Raw genomic sequence first — 21,704 nt, 5'->3', positions numbered from 1 at the left:
AGTCGGGGGTCTTGGAAAACGTTCATGTCACTCCTTAGATACTGGAAGACTGCTGGAAGACTCAAAAAAAAAAAAATCATTAAATCCTTGACCTTTACGAGGATGACACGCACTGTCTGTTCTGTCCGTCACGTGTAAGGTGGGGATACAGGTCCCAGCAAGAGCAGAGGCAGCCTAAGGCGCAGAGAAAGCCGTTTCTCGTGGGTCCCTGCAGTTTCCTCACCTTCTTTTGCTGCTGCTCTGGGGCTCTGGGGGTCCGTGTCTGTCTCTTCCTCCTCCCCACCCCCATCGCGGTCTCCCTTCCTGCCCCCCACTCTGCACTTGTCTGTCTCCCTCCCACCCTCTCTCCCTCTGTTCAGGTACAACCACTTTGCCCAAGGTCCATCTGAACGGCAAGGAAGACCAGCAGGACACGGACCCCTGGAGAACTGCCCCCAGCCCTTTGGACACCTCCAAGTTCAAGTACCAGGGCCCAGTCTCCCCACAGCAGACCCCCTCCCGGGGAGGCAGCCCCCTAAGGCAGGTCTACCCGGAGGAGGTCCGGGCTCCACCCCCATCGGTCATCAGCAGCGACTGTGTGTCCCCGGGGAGGGACCCACAGCGTGGGTCCCTGAGGAAGGGAGGCTGCAGACCCTCCTCGAGGGACAGAAGGTCTTCTTTCCACGAGGGGGCCCCACTGAACCAGGGGCTGAAGGAGGGCCCCAACACGGGCGCCCAGGGCCAGGGGAGCAGCAGCATACCCGACAACATTCGTCACAAGTTTGGGAGCCACGTGGTGGACGAGCTGGTCTCTGAGGAGCAGGTATCCAAGCGGGCACAGGAGGAAGCGTTATGCATGGAGACTTAGGGGGACCCCCAAGGAGCCTGCCCTTGAGCAGAGAGTTCCTATAGTAATACTGTTAGAGAGCAGTGTTGACTGTGCACTTGCTATGTGCCAGGCAGAGCCCAATTTGAAGTCTTCGCATAAGACAATTCATGTGATCTTCCCAGTGCGGAAGGTACTGTTATCACCAACTTACGGATAAGGAGCCCGAGGCTTAGAGGGGTTCGGTAAATTAACCAAACTCACCCAGACCTGTGGGATAAGGATCTGAGCTGGGCCAGCATATTCTGGGGGCCTGGCCCTTCCTGACATTCCAGTTATAAGTCTGGTATTGGATTAGATGCTTTTAACTCGAACAAGTCCCCTAAGGAGACAGTGTTGACTGGGGATCAGAAGACTTGGGTTTGAATCCTGGCTCTGCCCCTGAATGCTGGGTGACTTTGGATCAGTTACTTCCCCTCTCTGGGCTCTAGTCTCTACCTCTGTAAAGTGAGGCCGTTGGACTAGATGAGGCTGACAAATAGATGGCACGCACACCCCGACTTTCCTAGACCGCATTCATGGCAGACATCACTAGTCGATGCCAGCACCTTTCCCCCACCTGATACATTATACCAGAGAGTCAGTACTGATAACTGAAAGTTGAGATAAAACTGCTATTTCTGGTCAGATGCTGGGAGTTCTTCCTGCTCTGGTGTTTTGAGACATACCGTCAAAGCCATCATCTCAACCCCCACAGAGACTACGTTGTGCGGTAGGCCAGGCCCGAGTTATAGCTTCTTTTTGAACATATGGTAAAACAGAGGTTTGGAGAGGTGACGTGATGTGCTCGGGGGTCACATTGAGAAGTGGAATTCCCAGGATCACAAAGGCTGTGGGCTGGGTCCCCTTCTACTTTGTCAGTCTTAAGGGGTGGTGACCACACCCACCTGCTAGTCCGGGAGGTCACAATTCTAAATGTCCTGTCGCACTTGGAAGATCTTATCCCAGTTTGAGTCTGGCTCTATGGTCACTATCTCTCACTGCCCCTCTCGGCCCTGGAAGCTGTCATTTCCCTCTTTGGCCATCACTGTCCTGGGCTTGAATCAAGAGATCTGGTTTTTCTCTCTAGATTTGACACATTGTGGGTGTCACTGAACCAGTGATTATCAGAGCTGGAAGGTACTTCAAAGACCATACATTTCTGCCCGCACCCCCATTTTATAAGTAGGGAAACTGAGGCCCAGAGAGGACCAGAGACTTGTCCAATGTCAGCAGCTGGGTTATCGCAGAACTGGGACTCGAACCCCAGTTTTCTGGCTCCGAGGCCTGGGCTCAGCCACTCTGAGCCTCACAGGTCCCTCGTGGGTACAGGAAGGAGTTGGCCCCAGTGAAATCTGAGGAGCCACCCAGGGCAGACTTGGGTGACACTTCTGTTCTAGAGGCAAGCGGGGTTCTGCAGTTCACCAGATGTGGTGACAGGGTGAGTCCTGCCCTGAGGCCCGGCCTCCTCATTTATAAATGGCAGGAGTAATATTGCCTTATGAAGACCTCTTCCCATCGTGTACAGTAGGCGCTCAAAGCGGGGAGGAGGCTCTATGATCGTTACCATCCCAGTGCCCGTGTGGGAGGGGGGTGGTGTGAGGGGTAGAGGGCCTTCAGCTCTTCCAGCCCCCAGCCCAGGGCCTGGTTGAAAGCTGCAGGGTAGGGGTGCGGCAGGGGGTGGCGAGAGCAGGTGAGAGGGGGGAGGGGTTGGAGGAGAGCTAGGGGGCTGACCTGTTTCTCTCTCCCTTGTCTCTTCTCCCTCGCCCCCTGTGCAGGCTCGAAGGGCCATCGGTGAGGTCTTTGAGGGCCAGAAGAGGGCAAACTCATGGCCCAGCAGGACCCAGAGTCCTGTGGAAATCACCTCCATCTTCTCAGACTACTATGATTTGGGCTACAACATGCGATCAAACCTGTTTCAAGGTCAGGCCAAAGGGCAAGGGTGGGGGCTGCCAGCACCTGTGGTCCCCAAGCCATCCCTTCCTGGACCCCTAGGGGGTCTGAGACCCAGGACACATTCCTGGGGACAGCGGACACTCATTGCGTGGCCACCAAGGGCGCTCTCTGGGCCAGGCCCTGTGCCTTGTGCTGGGAATGTCCAGGCCGCCAGGCAAATCCATTCTCACCGTGCGGATGATCCATGCCAGCTGACAAATAGCTCCTCACTCGCTCGGGGACCTCTGGTGTCGTAGTCTGCCAGAGGGAGGCCCCGGCACCCCTGGCCTGGGCACCTGTGGTCACAGTGACAATATCAGTCTTCCTAGGTTCAAAGCTCAGCTCTGCCACTTGCTGGGTGTGGCCTCGGGCAGGATCCTTCACCTCTCTGAGCCTCGGTCACCTTCTTGGCACCATGGGGATAATAATGATGACATGGCCCTCACTGGGTCATTGACAGGGCTCTGAAGTGCCACTTGAAGGTGCTTGGCCTGGGGCTCAAAACGAGTCATTGGCAGGCCATTGCTTTCCCTTCCCAGGGCCGTGGTGGCCCCGCCTGGGGAGAAGGGCGGGTTGGAGGTTCGGACATCAATGTACGGTGTTTCCTGAGGCTCAGCCGTAGTCCTGTTTGTTTGGGGTGAGAGCTGTTCGCTCCATTTCACGGGCTCATTGGAAACAGTTGGCCCAAGACCTCTCAGTAACAGGAGGTGGGTCAGAGCTCAAATCCACCTTTTTCTCCTGCTGCCAAAGCCCCAGAGTCTTTCCTCAGCTCCAGGTCACCTCCCTAGCTATGACACTGTTCCCAAAGTGGTTTAATGGCCTGCTCAGCTGGAGGTCCGCCGCCGGCTTGCATGGGCTTCTCTCGGCCCCCACATTCGAGTTTCGCCTCATTGCCAAACATGACATCCTTCTGGTCCTCTTCTTTCTTCCCTCCGTCCCGCCAGGCCCTGTTCTGTGCCCCCACAGCCTGGCAGACCTCCTCACCGGGCTCAGATCCCTGTCACCCAAGGAACCAGACAGCCACGGGAAGCCTTTCTGGCTCTTTCTTTGAGCCTGGAGGAGGGGTGGTGCTGGAGGAGGGAGAGAGAAGACAGCTCAGATTGTCTTCTGTTCTGGGCCTCGGGGTTCATGCCTTCCACTTGTCTCCATAACAAATATCACCCGAGGTTGCGCCCCACCTTATATGGTAACGTCTACCCAAACGTGAAAGAATTGTATAAAAAGCCTCTGTGCACGGGTCACCAGCCTGAGAAACACAACCGTGGCAGCTGTGCCAGGGGTGGGTCCGGAGGCAGCGCAAACCAGCTTGCACCCACCCGCTCACAAGAGTCCACTGTTAAATTTTCCCTGATTGGCAACGCATTGCTATGTCACGGTGAGCCGCGGTGGTGTTCACAGTCAGGACATTGGCAAGCACCGTAAATTCAAGCTTCATTCAGCCTTAGCACCGGTGGGCTTCACCCCGGCGTCCTTCTTGTTCGCACCCACCCCGTCAGTCTTGCCCTTGCTGTTCCAGGTTGTGGCCTCACCAGAGTAAGGGAGAGGAAATCAGATAGGAGATGGGCTCGGAGGGGAAGGCCGCCAGAAAGTCTTTTCCCTTTGGGGGGGGGGGGGACCAGGGGACGGTCTCAAGCAGGAGCATGGCATTGTTAAAAGACCATTCTAGTTGTCGTTGAGAATAGTTGCAGGGCAGCTGGGGCAGAAATGGGAAGACCAGTGAGGAGTCGACTGCAAAAATCCAGGTGGGACAGATGATGGTGCCTTGTCTAGAGAGCAGGGCTGGGGCCCTACACAACTCTGGAGGGCTCCATTTTACAATATGGTGGCCCAGGGAGGTTAAGGGTGAAGGTGGCCTGATGCAGTAGGATTCTGGGTATTTGTGTAAGCTGGAGCACACTGAATATGCTAATGAATGGATTTGGGGTGTATGAGAGAGGACTTAAGGTTGATTCCAAGGTTTTTGACCTGGAAGCCTGGGAGGATGGAATTGCTATTTCCTCAGAGAGAAGGTTCCAGGAAGAGTGGGTTGAAGAAATCCTATCCCATGCTGAGTCATAAAGAAAATCTTTTATATAGTCTTCTAAAATATTAAGTTTTGCTTTTCACATTTAAGCCTTTAATCCACCCGGAGTTGATTTCTGTTGTCAGTGAGAAGCAGGGATTCCTGTTTAATTCCTCCTTTATGTGGATTACCAATTGTCTCAGAATCTTTTACTGGGTAGTTTCACCCCTCCCCCCAGGGACCTGCAGGGCTACCACTGTTGTCCACCAAGCTTCCACGTGCCCAGGGGTCAGTTTCCAGGCTCTCCATTCTGCCCATTGGCCGACTATTATGCTTTTAATGACCAAGTATGAGAGGTAGTCTGGTATCTGGTTGGGCAGATATCGGCCCACCTCTCCACCATCATCCCCAGCTAATGTTTGGCTATTTGAGGTTCCTGACTCTACCATAGAGATTTTATTTTTATTTTTTACTTATTTGAGAGAGAGAGAGAGAGAGAGAGAGAGAAAATGAGCGGTGGGGAGGGGCAGAGAGAGAGAGAGAGAGAGAGAGAAGCAGACTCCCTGCTGAGCAGGAAGCTGGATGCGGGGCTCGATCCCAGGACCCGGAGATCATGACCTGAGCAGAAGGCAGAGGCTTCACCGACTGAGCCACCCAGACACCCCTCTTCCATAGAGAGATTTTAGAACCAGCTTGTCAATTTCTATAAAACAAAAACCGTGTTGAGATTTTAATTAGGGGCAATCGTCAGTTTTATGAGAAGGAATTTTCCAATCCACAAATATGATAGGCAGGTCCATTAATGTAGATCTTCTTTCAGTATCTGTAAATTACATTTTATAATCTTTTTCTATAAGGACTATGCAGTTTTCTTTGTTAGGTTTCTTTATTTTTTAATTTTTGTTTAAATTTTAGTTGGTGAACATACAGTGCAATATCGGTTTCAGGGGTAGAATTCGGTGACTCATCACTTACATACAACACCCAGTGCTCATCACAAGTACCCTCTTTAATACCCATCACCCATCCAACCCATCCCCCACCCACTTCCTTCCATCAATCTTCAATTTGTTCTCTATTGTTAAGAGTCTCTTGTGGTTTGTTTCCCTCTCTCCTCCACCCCCCATATGTTCATCTGTTTTGTTTCTTAAATTCCCACATGAGTGAAATCATATGGTATTTGTCTTTCTCTGACTGACTTATTTTGCTTAGCATAATACACTCTAGCTCCATCCACATCATTGCAAATGGCAGGATTTCATTCTTTTTTTATTCTTTTTGATGGCTGAGTAATATATGTATATATTTATACCACATCTTCTTTATCCATTCATCAGTCAATGGATTTGGGCTCTCTCCATAATTTGGCTATTATTGATAATGCAGCTATAAACATCGGGGTGCATGTGCCCCTTCAAATCTGTATTTTTGTATCCTTTGGGTAAATACCTAGTAGTGCAGTTGTTAGGTTGTAAGGTAGCTCTATTATTAGTTTTTTGAGGAACCTCCATATTGTTCTCCAGAGTGGCTGCCCCAGTTTGCATTCCCACCAACAGCACAAGAGGGTTCCCCTTTCTGCACATCCTTACCAACACCTGTTGTTCCTTGTGTTGTTAATTTTAGCCATCCTGACAGGTGTGAGGTGATAACCCATCATGGTTTTGTTGTATGTCCCTGATGATGAGTGATGTTGAGCATCTTTTCATGTGTCTCTAAGCCATCTGATCTCTTCTTTAGAAAAGTGTCTATTCATGTCTTCTGTCCATTTCTTAACTGGGTTATTTGGTTTTGGGGTGTTGAGTTTGATAAGTTCTTTATAGATGTTGGATACTAACCCTTTATCAGACATGTCATTTGCAAATATTTTTTCCCATTCCACAGGCTGCCTTTTAGTCTTGTTAATTACTTCCTTTGCTGTGCAAAAGCTTTTTATCTTGATAGAAGTCCCAATAGTTCATTTTTGCTTTTGTTTCCATTGCCTCTGGTGATGTCTAGTAAGAGGTTGCTACAGCCAAGGTCAAAGAGGTTGTTGCCTGAATTTTCCTCTAGGATTTTGATGGTTTCCAGTCGCACATTTAGGTTTTTTATCCACTTTGAATTTATTTTTGTGTATAGTGTAAGTAAGTGGTCTAGTTTCATTCTTCTGCATGTTGCTGTCCAGGTTTCCCAACACCATTTGTTGAAGAGACTGTCTTTTTTCCATTGGATAGTCTTTCCTGCTTTGTTGAAGATTCGTTGACCATAGAGTTTTGGGACCGTTTCTGGGTTTCCTATTCTGTTCTATCGGTCTATGTGTCTGTTTTTGTGCCAGTACCATACTGTTTTGATGACTACAGTTTTGTAATAGAGGTTGAAGTCCAAGATCTTGATGCCTCCAGTTTTATTTTTCTTTTTTCAGAATTGTTTTGGCCATTCAGGGTCTTTTGTGGTTCCATACAAATTTTAGGATTGTTTGGTCTAGCTCTGTGAAAAATGCTAGTGGTATTTGATAGGGATTGCATTAAATGTGTAGATTGCTTTGGGCAGTATAGACATTTTAACAATTTTTCTTCCAATCCATGAGCATGGAATGTTTTTCCATTTCTTTGTGTCCTCTTCAATTTCTTTTGTAAGTGTTTTATAGTTTTCAGAGTACAGGTCTTTCACCTCTTTAGTTAGGTTTATTCCTAGGTATCTTATTGTTTTTGGTGCAATTGCAAATGGGATCAATTCCTTGATTTCTTTTGTGCTGCTTCATTATTGATTTATAGAAATGCAACAGATTTCTGCACATTGATTTTATATGCCGTGACTTTGCTGAATTCATGTATTAGTCATAGCAATTTTTTGGTGGAGTTCTTCAGGTTTTCTAAATAGAGTATCATGTTGTCTGTAAATAGTGAAAGTTTTACTTCTTCCTTGCCGATTTGAATGTCTTCTATTTCTTGTTGTTGTCTGATTGCTGAAGCTAAGACTTCCAGTACAATGTTAAATAGTAATGGTGACAATGGATATCCTGTCTTTTTCCAGACTGTAGGGGAAAGGCTCTCAGTTTTTTCCCCATTAAGAATGATATTAGCTGTGAGTCTTTCATATATGGCCTTTATGATGTTGAGGTATGTTCCATCTATGCCTACATTGTTGAGTTGTTGAAGGTTTTTATCAAGAATGGATGCTGTATTTTGTCAAATGCTTTTTCTGCACCTATAGATAAAATCATATGGTTCTTATCCTTTCTTTTATTAACGTGGTGTATCATGTTGATTGATTTGTGAATATTAAACCAACCCTGCAGCCCAGGAATAAATCCCACTTGATCATAGTGAATAATTCTTTTAATGTCCTGTTGAATTTGATTTGCTAGTGTTTTATTGAAAATTTTGCATCCATGTTCATCAGGGATATTGGCCTGTAATTCTACTTTTTAGTGGGGTCTTTTGTCTGGTTTTGGAATCAAGGTCAGGCTGGCTTTGTAGAATAAGTTTGGAAGTTTTCCTTCCATTTCTATTTTTTGGAACAGTTTGAGAAGAATAGGTATTAACTCTTCTTTAAATGTCTGATAGAATTCCGCTGGGAAGCTATCTGGCCCAGGATTTTTGTTCATTGGGAGATTTTTGATTATTGATTCAGTTTCTTTGCTGGTATAGGTCTGTTCAAACTTTCTATTTCTTCCCGTTTCAATTTTAGTAGTTTGTAAGTTTCTAGGAATTTGTCCATTTCTTCCAGATTGCCCAGTTTGGTGGTATATGATTTTTCGTAGTATTCTCTTATAATTGTTCATGTTTCTGGGGCATTGGTTGTGATCTTTCCTCTTTCATTCATGAGTTTATCTGTTTGGGTCCTTTGTCTTTTCTTTTTGATGAGTCTGGTTAAGGGGTTATCAATTTTATTAATTCTTTCAAAGAACCAGCTCCTGGTTTCATTGATCAGTTCTACTGTTTTGTTGTTGTTGTTGTTGTTGTTTCTATATCCTTTATTTCTGCTCTCATCTTTATTATTTCACTTCTTCTGGTGGTTTTAGGCTTTATTTGCTGTTCCTTTTCTAGCTCCTTTAGGTGTAAGGTTGTGTATTTGAGACTTTTCTTGCTTCTTGAGGAACGCCTGTATTGCAATATACTTCCCTCTTAGGACTGCCTTTGCTGCATCCCAAAGGTTTTGGACTGTCGTGTTTTCATTTTCATTTGCTTCCATGTATTTTTTTTTATTCTTTAATTTCCTAGTTAACACATCCATTCTTTAGTAGGATATTCTTTAACCTCCATGTATTTTGAAGTCTTTCCAAATTTTTTCTTGTGGCTGACTTCCAGTTTCATAGCATCGTGGTCTGAAAATATGCATGGTATGATCTCAATCTTTTTGTACTTGTTGAGGGTGGATTTGTGACCCAGTATTTGATTTATTCTGGAGAATGTTCCATGTGCACTCAAAAAGAATGCGTGTTCTTCTGTTTTAGGATGAAATGTTCTGAATATATCTGTTAAGTCCATCTGGTCCAGTGTGTCATTCCTTGTTGATTTCCGTATTAATTTTCTGCTTAGATGATCTGTCCATTGCTGTAAGTGGGGTTTAAAGTCCCCTACTGTTATTGTATTGTTATCAATGAGTTTCTTTATGTTTATTATTAATTGATTTATTTATTTGGGTGCTCCCAAATTTGGGGCATAAATATTTACAATTGTTAAATCTTCTTGATGGATAGACCCATTAATTATGATATAATGCCCTTCTTCATCTTTTGTTACAGTCTTTGTTTTAAAATATAGTTTGTGGGGCACCTGAGTGGCTCGGGTGATTAAGTGTCTGACTCTTGGTTTCAGCGCAGGTTGTAATCTCACCATTGTGAGATCAGCCCCTGCGTCAGGCTCCACACTTAGTGTGGAGTCTGCTTAAGATTCTCTTCCTCCCTCCCCACGTGCTCTCTCACTCTCTTTCTCAAATAAATAAAAAAATAAAATCTAGTTTGTCTGATTTAAGTGTGACTACTCGAGCTTTCTTTTGACATCCATTAGCATGATAGATGGTTCCCCATCCCTTCACTTTCAATCTGCAAGTGTCTTTAGGTCCAAAATGAGTCTCTTGTAGGCAGCATATGGATGCATCTTGTTTTTTTAATCCATTCTAATACCCTATGTCTTTTGATTGGAGCATTTAGTCCATTTACATTCAGAGCAACTATTGAAAGATATGAACTTAGTGCCATTGTGTTACCTGTAGAGTTGGTGTTTTCTAGTTTCTCTGGCCCTTTCTAGTCTTTGTTGCTTTTGGTCTTTTTTTCTCCACTCAAAGAGACCCCCTTAAAATTTCTTGCAAGGTGGCTTAATGGTCACGAACTCTTTTAGTTTTTGTTTGTCTGGGAAACTCTTTATCTCTCCTTCTATTCTGAATGACAGCCTTGCTGGATAAAGAATTCTTGGCTGCATATTTTTCCCATTGAGCACTTTGAATATAGCCTACCACTCTGTTCTGACCTGATAAGTTTCTGTGGACAGATCGCTGTGAACCTGATCTGTCTTCCTTGTAGGTTAAGGATTTTTTTCCCTAGCTGCTTTCGGGATTTCTCCATTGCCTGTGTATTTTGCGAATTTGACTATGATATGCCTTGGCGATGGTCAGCTTTTGTTGAATTTAATGGGAGTTCTCTGTGCTTCTGGGATTTTAATGTCTGTGTCCTTCCCCAGATTAGGGAACTTTTCAGCTCTAATTTGTTAGAATAAACCTTCTGTCCCCTTTTCTCTCTCTCCATTTTCTGGAACTCCTATGACACGAATGTTACTATGTTTTAATAAGTCACTGAGTTCCCTAAGTCTGCCTTCGTGGTCCATTACCTTTCTTTCCCTCTTCTTTTCAGCTTCATTATTCTCCATAATTTCATCTTCCATATCACTGATTTATTCCTCTGCTTCATCCATCCTCGTTTTTATGGCATCCATTTGGGTTTGCATTTCGATTATAGCATTTTTAACTTCAGCCTGACTAGATTTTAGTTCCTTTATCTCTACAGTAGGGATTCTCTAGTGTCGTCTATGCTTTTTTCAAGCCCAGCTAGTATCCTTATAATCGTTTTAAATTCTGGTTGAGGCATCTTATTTATATCAGCATTAAATCCCTAGCCATGAGTGCTACTTCCTGTTCTTTTTTGGGGGGGTGAATTTCTCCATCTTGTCATTTTGTCCAGAAAAGAAAAGAAGAAAAAGAAAAAAAAAAAAAAACCCAGCAAAACAAAAAAACAAAAAACCCCCTAGATCCTAGGTGTGTCTTGTTAAAAGTCTCTAGATCCAAAAATAACATAACATAGCACAACATAAAATAAAACAAAATAAAATAAAATAAATATATAACAATAAAATTTTTAAAAAATAATAAAAATTTAAAAGGAATTGAAAAAAATTAGAAAATAAATGAAAAAATAATTAAAGACAAAGAATAAAAGTAAAAAGGAAGCTAGATCGTCTTTCCCCTAGAGCTGAAGCTTTGCAGCCCCCTCTGGTCAGTGGACTTGGTGCCAGAGAGTTGTTTGTGCCGGTCTTCTGGGGCAGGGGCCTGTTGTGCTTCTCAGGCTTGTTTCCGTGGAAATGTGACTCTAGGGCCCAGGGCTCAGTGTCAACAGCTCCAGTCTCCGCTAGGTGGCACTGTTTTGCTCCTTGAAGGCTTCCAGCACTCAGGGTGGGATGTGATGAATATGGCCCCCCAGCTCTCTAGCCCCACAGCTGAAAGTGGGCACCCCCATTCTTCAGGGAGCCCTCACGGAAGAGCAATCAATCACTCTTGGCTCCCCAGTTTCCATCAGAACTCCGTGTTCATCCTGCTTGCAACTGAGCTGTTTTATGTCAGGCGTGCAGTGGGTTTCAAAACTCCAAATTTTAGGCACTCCTGCAGAGTGGACCCGCGCTGATCCCCGGGGGGAAGGGTCTCCGCAGGCTTTTGCCATTGGCTGGCCCATCCGTCTTAGAGGATCACGCAGCATTTGAAGTTTATGGCAACAGAGATCAGAAAGCCGGCACCTAGACCGCTGCTCTCAGCTGGCTTCCTGGCTGCTATGCTTGGGAACAGTACAGCACTTAGGCACCACCCGTTCTTCCCCTGACCCCAGCGATCCTCAGACCACCCTGTCACTCCTGGGACTCCGCCCCACATCACCACCTGAGCGCCTCTAAGCCAGGCACATCCCCCATGGTAGTGGACTTCGAAAAGTTCTGATTTTGCCCTCCGCTGCTTACAATACTTGGCTGTGGCCTCCTTAAGCCAGCTCCCCCCACCCCCACCACAGTATCTTCACCTGTGTCTCCCCCCAAGTCAACTCTCCACACCTCCCACCTTCCAAAAGGTGGTGGCTTTTCTACTGGTAGACTTACAGTTCTTGTTCTCTCAGACTTCTGATTGATTTCTCGGGCGTTCCGCAGGACTTGTTAACTATGGAGCTGTGTGTGCGGGACGAGACAAGCTTAGGGTCCCCCTACTCTTCTGCCGTCTTAACTCCTCTGTTAGATTTCTTTAAAGGACTTACTTTTTGGCTGCTTCTTACAAATGGTATCTTTTTTAAAATGACATTTTCTAACTCTGCTGCTTTATACACAGATGCGGCTTTTTCTTTTGCCTAAAAGACTAATGTCTTTTGTCCTGAACTCCTGCCCAGCTCGCTTACTAATCCCACAATTTGTTTGTAGGTTCTTTGAGTCTTCTTTTTTTTTTTTTAAAGATTTTATTTATTTATGTGACAGAGAGACAGCCAGCGAGAGAGGGAACACAAGCAGGGGGAGTGGGAGAGGAAGAAGCAGGCTCACAGCGGAGGAGCCTGACGTGGGGCTCGGTCCCAGAACGCCGGGATCACGCCCTGAGCCGAAGGCAGACGCTTAACCGCTGTGCCACCCAGGCACCCCTGAGGCTTCTTCTTAATACTAATAATGGCTGCACTTACACACAGCATATGACATGTGCCACCAGGCTCAGCTCTTAAATATCTTAGACATATTTCATTTTTCACACAGCAGTGGGTGCTACCATTCGCCCCTCCTTTTTTTTTTAGGGGAGAAACATTGATGCTTGGACATGTTAAATGACCTGCTTAAGGCCACACAGCTAGGAATGGTCAGACCTGGGGCTGAGTTCTCATTATTTTTTTTTAAAGATTTATTTATTTATTTGAGAGCGAGAGAGAGTGGGGGGGAGGGGCAGAAGGAGAGGGAGAGAGAAAATCTCAAGCGGACTCCCCGCTGAGCTTGGAGCCAGATGTGGGGCTCGATCTCATGACCTGAGATCATGACCTGAGCCGAAATCTAGAGTTGGACTCTCAACTGACTGAGCCCCCCAGGCTCCCCATCTATGTGTGCTGTTTAAAGCATAATAGTAATAGCTCCCTCCTCTGCCACCTGCCAGGTTCAGGTCGGGTTTCACAGGTACCTGGGCAGCCCGTCGGGTACTTCTCCTGCTGCAGGACCTGCCTTTTGCTAACAGTTCCTCTGCTTGTCTTTATAGTGTTAGCCCCTGTGTGTGAACCCCCAGGCAATGTTAAATAGACTGGTCCGGGGGGACCTCACAGAGAAGGTGACTTTTGAGTCACCTGTAGGAGGGGAGCAGGTCAGCCTATGGATTGCTGGGGAAGAGCAGTCAGGCAGAGGGACCATGACCATGCTGGGTACACTGGCTCTTCCTGCACTTTTTACTGGGAGCCATTGTACGGTTTTGTACAGAGTGACTTTTGTTTCAAAGGATCCATAAGTTGTTACGTTGAGGCTGGACAGAAGAACACAGTGGGCATGAGAAGAAGCAGGGAGACCAGTGAGAAGGATCGGATGAGGATAGGATTTTAATTTAAATGGCTCCAGGATGGTTCTCTCTCCACCAGCCCACACCGGGGCTGTGGAGCCCCCTCACCCTTTGCAGAAGGACTGGCCTTCGCATTCTCTCTGCCCTGCCATCTCGGGCCAGGGCCTTTTGCTCCAAGCCTTGGTACCCCCCAGACTCTTGGGGTCTACATCAAGCTCCCAGGTCACCCCACTGTGGAGCCTCTAATTAGATTTAACATGAGAGGCAGGCCCCACCTTGGCTTTGGTGGTGGGGAGCGGCGACTCAGCACGTAAAAAGCCAAAGAAGTCCTCTCAAACACAGCCTAGCCAGTTTCCCAGATCAGACCACTTCATCTCTCGATGCTGGTGCCTTCCTTCGACAGATTTTTAGTGCCTACTTGAAATTTCCATGGAGAAATCCAGAAGTCTGCTTCACGGCTTGCTCTGATTTCTGATATCTGTTATCCTTAGGCCTTCACTCCAAGTTCCTTCCTTTCTTGCTTTCTTTTCTTTTCTTTCAAGATTTTATTTAAATTCTAGTTAACATATAATGTAGCATTAGTTTCAGGGGTAGAATTTAGTGGTTTATCAGTTGCATATAACACCCAGTGCTCACTACATCACCTAATCTCCTTAATGCCCATCACCCAGTTACCCCATCCCTCCACCCCCCTCCCCTCCAGCAGCCCTCAGTTTGTTTCTCATAGTTGAGAGTCTCTTATGGTTTGCCTCCCTCTCAATTTTTATTTTATTATATTTTTCCTTACCTTCCCCTATATTCATCTGTTTTGTTCCTTACATTCCACATATAAGTGAAATCATATGGTATTTGTTTTTGTCTGACTTTTTTCACTTAGCATAATACCCTCTAGTTCCATCCACGTCATTGCAAATGGCAAGATTTCATTCTTTTTGATGACTGAGTAATATTCCCTTGTCTAAACATCTTTTTTTTTAAAAGATTTTATTTTTAAGTAATCTCTACACCCATCATGGGGCTTGAACTCACAACCCTGAGATCAAGAGTCGAATGCTCTACTGACGGAGCCAGTCAGGCGCCCCTTCAATCTAAATTTTTTTTTTTAAAGATTTTATTTGAGAGAGAGAGAGAGCAAGCACAAGCATGGGGAGGGGTAGAGGGAGAAGCAGACTCCCTGCTAAGCAGGAGCCCAACATGAGGCTCGATCCCAGGACCCTGGGATCATGACCTGAGCCAAAGGCAGACACTTAACCCACTGAGCCACCCAGGCATCCCTCAAATTTCTAACTTAACATTCTGTCATGTAAGCATTTAAAGCCATAAACACCAAACAATGAAAACTGCTCTAAAATTGTGGATCTCTAGCTGGATGGTGTTTTCATTAGTGAAAGTGGCCTGACATGGTTTTCTGTCCTTTGAAATTGTTACTAGAGACTTGCTTTATAGCCCAGGGGACAGTCAATTTTTGTAGATGATCAATACCTAGAAAATAATCCCTTGGGTTCGGAGTTTCGTGTTTGTCTAATAGAGCAGGCTTGTTAAGTGTTCCTATACGAGTCTTCTAAGGTCTTGTTAATATTCTCTGCTTGATCTGTTACTTACTAAACATGTATCTTTCGGTCTTTCCAGATGACAGCAGATTTGTCAATTTCTCCTTGTAGCTCTGGCAATTTTGCTTCATCTATTTTGAGATGATTCTAATGCAGCAAGTTTAGAACTATTACATCGCCTGGATGAATTGCAGTGGTTTTTATTTATCTCATGTTTTTATCTCGCAATGCCTTTGCCTTACAGTCCATTTGTCCGATATCAATAAAACGCAACCAGATCGCTTTTGGTTAGTACGTGGTTGGCACATCTTTTTCTATACTTCCATGTTTATCCTTTCTCTGTGTCCTTTTTTTTTAGTATGCTTCACATAATATATATTTGGAAAATGTCTTTTGTAGTCTGATCATTTTTTTTCATCAATGGGGCTTAGTCTATTTATATTTACACTAATCCTTGATACATTTGAAATTATTCCTATGACTTTATTTTGTGTTTTCTGTTGGTGCTGCTTTTTTCCTCCTTCTTTTCTTGTTTTCATTTGAGTAAAGTTTCTTTTTTTTTCCCAATGTGTGTCTTTAATTTCCCTATTTTTTAGTGGTTACCTTTGACATTTTTACACGCGTAGCTAATACATTCTAAAGTTAAACAAGATATTTAGGCTTTCCTGAATAATGTAAGGACACTAACAGGCCTCGGTTTTATTCTCTCTGTCCCCATCTCAGCTTACATGTTATTATTTTACAGAATTTCAACTGTACAGAAACAAAGTAGTTTAAGCTGTGGATTCTGGAGACACAGGGTCTGGGTTTGGGCCCTTGACTTTCACTTATTAGCTATGTGACTTTAGACAAGTGACTTAACCTTTCTGTGTTTCCGTGACTTCAGCAGTAAGAGGGGAATCATCATCATACCTACTTCTCGGGGTTGTTGAGAATATTCCATGAGTAAGCTCTATCAAGCTCTGAGAATGTGCTTGGCATATAGTACCTCTTCAAAGATGGTTAGACATCATCATCATTTTACTCCAAAAATTATAACCCATGTACAATTTATGTACATGCATATGTATTGATATAAATATACATCAATGTATGGCCACTTCTAAGATTTCTTTGTTTCTGGTACTTTAAGTTTTACTTGAAAGTACCTAGCTAAAGAATTATTATTACTTATGCTTATTGGGAAACTGATTCTTGAATCTGAGAATTCCTATATTGCACCAATTCTGGAAAATTTCCTGCGATGATTATCTTTTCAAATGCCACCTCTCCAGTTTCTCCAGTCTCGCCTTCAGAACTCCACTTACACATATATCAGACCTTCATCTTAGCGTTTTCATATTTTCCACATCTCTTTCCCTCCTCCATGCTGCATTCTAGTTAATTTCTTCTTCTTCTGTTTTTTTTTTCCTTAAGCAGTCTCCACGCCCAGTGTGTAGCCCAGTGCAGGCCTTGAACTCATGACACTGAGATCAAGACCTGAGCTGAGATCAAGAGTTGGATTCTTAACCAGCTGAGCCACCCAGATGCCCCTCCTTAGCTAATTTCTTTAGCTATATCTTCCAGTTGACCATTTTTTCTTAGCTGCATCTACTCTGCTATTTTCCTTGTCCCATAAATTTGCTTTTAAACTTTCTGATGCCAATTTTCAAACTTAAAAGAAGAGAGAACAATTTTTTTAAAAAGATTTTATTTATTTATTCGACAGAGATAGAGACAGCCAGCGAGAGAGGGAACACAAGCAGGGGGAGTGGGAGAGGAAGAAGCAGGCTCATAGCGGAAGAGCCTGATGTGGGGCTCGATCCCATAACGCCGGGATCACGCCCTGAGCCGAAGGCAGACACTCAACCGCTGTGCCACCCAGGCACCCCAGAAGAGAGAACAATTTAATGACTACTATGCTGCATTTGTAATCCTGCTTGAGCAATTAATCCAAGTCCAATCTCAAGTTTCATCTTTTCTCCCACCCACCCGTCTGTCCAGCCCGCATTATTTCAAAGCATTTCCCAGACCTCTTATCATCCATTGAAGTTATTTTTCAATTATTATAGGTTCCATTTCCGAAATCCCATTTGCTTCTTTTATGAATCTGCTCTTTCTGGGTAATTTCTTATTCTTTATTGATACTTTTATTCTCTCTTTCGTGACTTCAAACATTAAATACACTTATTTTACATTCTGTAACTGATCATTTGAATCCTTGCTGTCTTTCGGGATGTAGTCCCCTGATGTTTCTGCTGACTCTTGATCCTGATAACTTATTTCTTTGTGTGTGTATTTTAACTGTACACATAGAAATACACTTTCTTTTTTAATTTAAATTTTAGTTAACATACAATGCAATATAGAAATAAATTTTCTTTTTTTTTTAAGATCTTATTTATTTATTTGAGAGGGAGAGACAGAGATAGCAAGAGAGAGCACGAGAGGGGAGGAGAGAGAGAGAAGCAGGCTCCCTGTTGAGCAAGGAGCCCAACGCAGGGCTCGATCCCAGGACCCCGAGATCATGACCCGAGCTGAAGGCAGAGGCTTAACTGACTGAGCCACCCAGGCGCCCCTAGAAATAAATTTTCTGAAAATACAGATATTAGTTGTTCCATGCCAGATACTTCAACAAATTTCCAGTAATGTCATCTTCCCAATCTTGCAAGAAAATTTTATTCCTTTGAATAGATGAAGAGACCAAAGCTCTGAGAGGTTAAATACTTGTCTGAGGCCACACTGTTCATAAATGCCAGAGTTGGTGTTTGAACCCAGGCCTGCCTCCCCACACCCCTGCCCTCCCACAGTCCATCATCCATAGGGGAAACTGACACCCAGGTATGAATCCTCGAGTGCCTGACCTCCATTGACTTGGGGTTTCTGGGGATTTTTTCATGGGACTCCACAGGGGCCCCTGAGGAGACGAAGAGCCTCATGAAGGCCTCCTACACCCCAGAGGTGATTGAGAAATCAGTGAGGGACATAGAGCACTGGCATGGCAGGAAGACGGACGATCTGGGTACGTGGGGGGCTGGGCTGTGGGAGGCGGGTGCTCTCCTACGGAGGCGGGGTGTGTTGGCCCCAAGATGCAGTGAGAAACCAGAGCAGCAGGTAGAGCTCTGGGATGGGGCTGGGAGATTCATGGATCACCCGGGCCCGGGCACTCCAGAAGTCCTCTGGGTGATCTGGGCTGGCTCCTTCCCTCCCTCTCTGCAGGACGGTGGCACCAGAAAAACGCGATGAATATGAACTTACAGAAAGCATTGGATGAGAAATTGGGAGAAAAGAGCAAAAGCAAGAGCTCAAAGTACTAGATACGACTGGGAAGATTTGCCCTCCACTCAGAGACAGCGCTAACAATAAAGAAATCACACATCTGAATGTTCTCCTCTTCTTGTTGCTTCCCTTCACGTTGGGGTCGGGGCGGATGTGTGGTGCTGGAAAGACCAACTGGGGGAGGAGAGAAGCCCCGAGAACCCAAACTCTCCCCAGACCTTCCCCCTAGATATACACCCCAGTCGCTCATAATTCCAGGACAAGATGTGGGAGCTGAACGCTGCCTGGCTTCCGCCTCATGTCCTGTGGGAGGGGGTCTCACAGTGGACACTGCAGGAACTTACCTTGCACGCCCTCCCTAGCTGAATCCCAATTATTTCTGGACATCATTCCTCCCCCAGGAGCCCATGGACGTCAGAGGAATAAGGCATGCCCCCCCCCCTCCAAGGCAGGGGTGGGTTTGATTGGTTTCGGGGTAATTCCTGCCTCTCCCCTAGCGCACACAAACTGATTGGTTCAGAAGTGGGCGTATGACTCAATTTGGGCCAATGAGACGCAAGGAGAGGTGCGGGTGTGCAGAGAATTCTGGGAAATTCTTTCCTCTGCTGGGAGAGCTGGGAAGAATCCTTCTCTCCTGTTGTGTTGAGTGAGGAGTGATGCAGTGCAGACCGCTCCTGGCGGAAAAGCTGGGACCAGAGGAATCACAGATGCTGGGGCACAATCCGGGTTCTCCTTGACCTCACTGAGCTGCTCCATCCACCTGGCCGGAAGCCACCACCTCTGGACTTCTTATAATGCAAACCCCAGGCAACATTTCATTGTTTCAGACAAAGTCATCGTTAACCAGTCAGGGTCCCCGGTAACAACAGGGGAGGGACCTGGGAATTGGATTCCCAGGGAAGAGCCCCCCCAGAGACGGAGTTCCAGTTTAGAGCGCTGTTGTCTACCAGCTAATCCTGAAGCGCTTTACCTGGTGGGAGCCAGCAGCTCCCCCCACCCCGCTGGTCACTGGCGTGCATCCTCAGAACACGTCCCACTCATGGGTTGTTATTTCCTGTGTTCCAAATCACTCTTAAACCTAGAGGCTTAAAACGACAGTGATCATTTATTTGCCTGTGATTGTGCAATTTGGCTCAGTGTGGCTCATTTCTGCTCCATGTGGCATCTGCTGTGAGGACGACTCTTCTCTCACATGCCTGGTACCCCAGCGGGGATGAGTGCCATAGCTGGGGGCTGCCTGGGCATTGCTGCCTGGGGGCTGCCTTTCCTTGTGGCTAGCTTGGGCTTCTTCTTGACGTGGTGACTATGTTCCAAGAAGGAGCTTTCCAAAGGGACAAAACTCTGGTGTGTAAGAGCTTATCACACCTTGCACTGGCTTGTTAAATGTCCCTGTGGTCAAAGGGACATGTGCTCCATCCCAGATTCGTAGTAAGAGACTGCACAAGAGTATTACGATAGGTGGGACGGGTTCAGGGGGATTGACCACAGTAACCTTCTACCACAGTGATCATCACACTTTGGAAAAATTGAAAGCAGATGGCTGTCAGGAGAAGAGGAACCGCAAAAGGGAAAGACTGCTTTAAGATAGGATTGGAGCAGGTTGAGCACAGGGAAGTGAGTTTGGCTTGATTTAATATTGATTGGGTACCTAATTATGTGCGAGATGCTGAGTTCGGCTCGACTTCTTTACTGGGTATGTAATTTCTACAAGGCACTCTTCTTGTGCTGGAAAACCAGACATCATTTTTATTGAGTAGCTACTATCTGCTCATCACAACTTGCAGCTGAAAAAAACACGCCATCCTGAGTGTTGTAGCGATAGCAGACCTCATACTGTTCTGACCTAGAAATTATAATATGCCAGGTACATATGATTATATGTCAAATGCTTAACACACAAAACCCTCTTTCACCCTGACACCAGTCCTCAGAGCTAATATCTTTATGAAGATGGGAAAACCAAGGCTTAGAGAAACCAAGTAAATTACCCAAACTCATACCAAAAGGAAGCTGGGATTGGAAGTCCAGAAATTTCTGACCAAAGCCATTTTCTACTCCACCAGACGATCGCACTATCATGTCAGCAAACACATACTGAGCACCACAAACACTCAGCCTTGTTAGGCACCATGAAGGACAGTGATGTGAATCCAATACAGTCCTTGTCCTCAAGGACGTTCCAGTTTGTGGAAGACTGATGTGGAAAAGGCTGGTGTTGGGGTTCAGACCAACATGCACTGTGCATCTGCCCTCTGAGCAGCACTGTCCAAGGAACTGGGAGTTCAGAGGTGAATAAAACATGGCGCCTGTCCTTCAGGAGCCCAGGGTCTGGTGGAGAGACAGATACGTCAGCATATGGATGCTCAGAAGTTTCGCACATGCAGCGAGGAGTTCATCCAAGGCAGAGGAAGCCCAAAGGAGAACTTGGGACGGGCTGGGGCTGGTGGTGGTCACCGAGGTCTTCACAGAGGAGGCAGCTCTGGAGTCTTGGCACAGGAATGGGTACATTGAGGTGGACTGGAAGAGCCATGGCACTTGAGACAGAGGACACAATGTGAATAAAAAGCCAGCACAGTGTACTTGGCCACCCAGGCAACCCAGGGCTCTTGTTAAGCTTGGAGGGTAGGGCTCCTAAGGTGGGGCTCAGAGTCAGGTGGGAAAGACAGATGGAAACATCTGTGCCTGATGGGCTGTGCCCTGGGAGAGCCCTACATGTGAGTCCCAGCCCCTTCCTCCAGAAGCTCACAGCCTAGCCAGGACAGAAGTGTTCATAATGACCCAAGAAGCCAAAAGAAGAGTGGAGATGTTTCACATCCCCAGTGATGAGGGAGACACAAACTCGAACAAATTTCTTGGGTTGGCAAACACTGCAAAGTACGTGAGGTGAGGTGGGACGTGGGACCTCTCATACACTCCACGAATTGCCAATGCAGAAAAGCAAGGAAGAATGACGAAAATTGAAGTCTTATAACCTAGAAACTCCACTTCTGTGTAGCCTGGAGAAACTCTTACATGAAAAACACATGCATGCCGTGCTGTGTGCGCCTACTCGTCTGCCCGCAGGAGAATGGACAGACGGGTAATCCACAGCAGGGGAAGGGAACGACCCAGGGCGCCAGATGCCAGCACAGAACGATCTCACGATACGTCACAGTGGGTTCTGGAAACAACAACCTGCAGATAGAGCCCTACAGTATGAGACCACGCCATTTGTGCAAACTTTTTTTTAAAAAAGACTTTCTTTATTTCTTTGACACAGAGAGAGACAGCCAGCGAGAGAGGGAACACAAGCAGGGGGAGTGGGAGAGGAAGAAGCAGGCTCCCAGCGAAGGAGCCTGATGTGGGGCTCGATCCCAGGACTCTGGGATCACGC

The 21,704-nt window shown here is 45.9% G+C and overlaps 1 protein-coding gene across 1 annotated transcript in view; it reads left to right on the top strand.

Annotated features, from left to right (window-relative positions):
• The window catches only part of TEX33 (testis expressed 33), a 49,632-nt gene extending 30,769 nt beyond the window's left edge, over positions 1–18,863 (top strand). Inside the window, exons 3-6 of the mRNA XM_040637482.1 lie at positions 360–802; positions 2,623–2,767; positions 17,964–18,074; positions 18,272–18,863. Coding sequence (XP_040493416.1) covers positions 360–802; positions 2,623–2,767; positions 17,964–18,074; positions 18,272–18,369 — 797 coding nt within the window. The 3' untranslated portion in view covers positions 18,370–18,863. The remainder of the gene's footprint in view (positions 1–359; positions 803–2,622; positions 2,768–17,963; positions 18,075–18,271) is intronic.
• The last annotated feature ends 2,841 nt before the right edge of the window (positions 18,864–21,704 follow it).

Source organism: Ursus maritimus, unplaced genomic scaffold, assembly GCF_017311325.1.
Source record: "Ursus maritimus isolate PB19 unplaced genomic scaffold, ASM1731132v1 scaffold_21, whole genome shotgun sequence".
NCBI classification, from domain to species: domain Eukaryota; kingdom Metazoa; phylum Chordata; class Mammalia; order Carnivora; family Ursidae; genus Ursus; species Ursus maritimus.
This window is presented reverse-complemented; position numbering and strand designations above follow the sequence as displayed.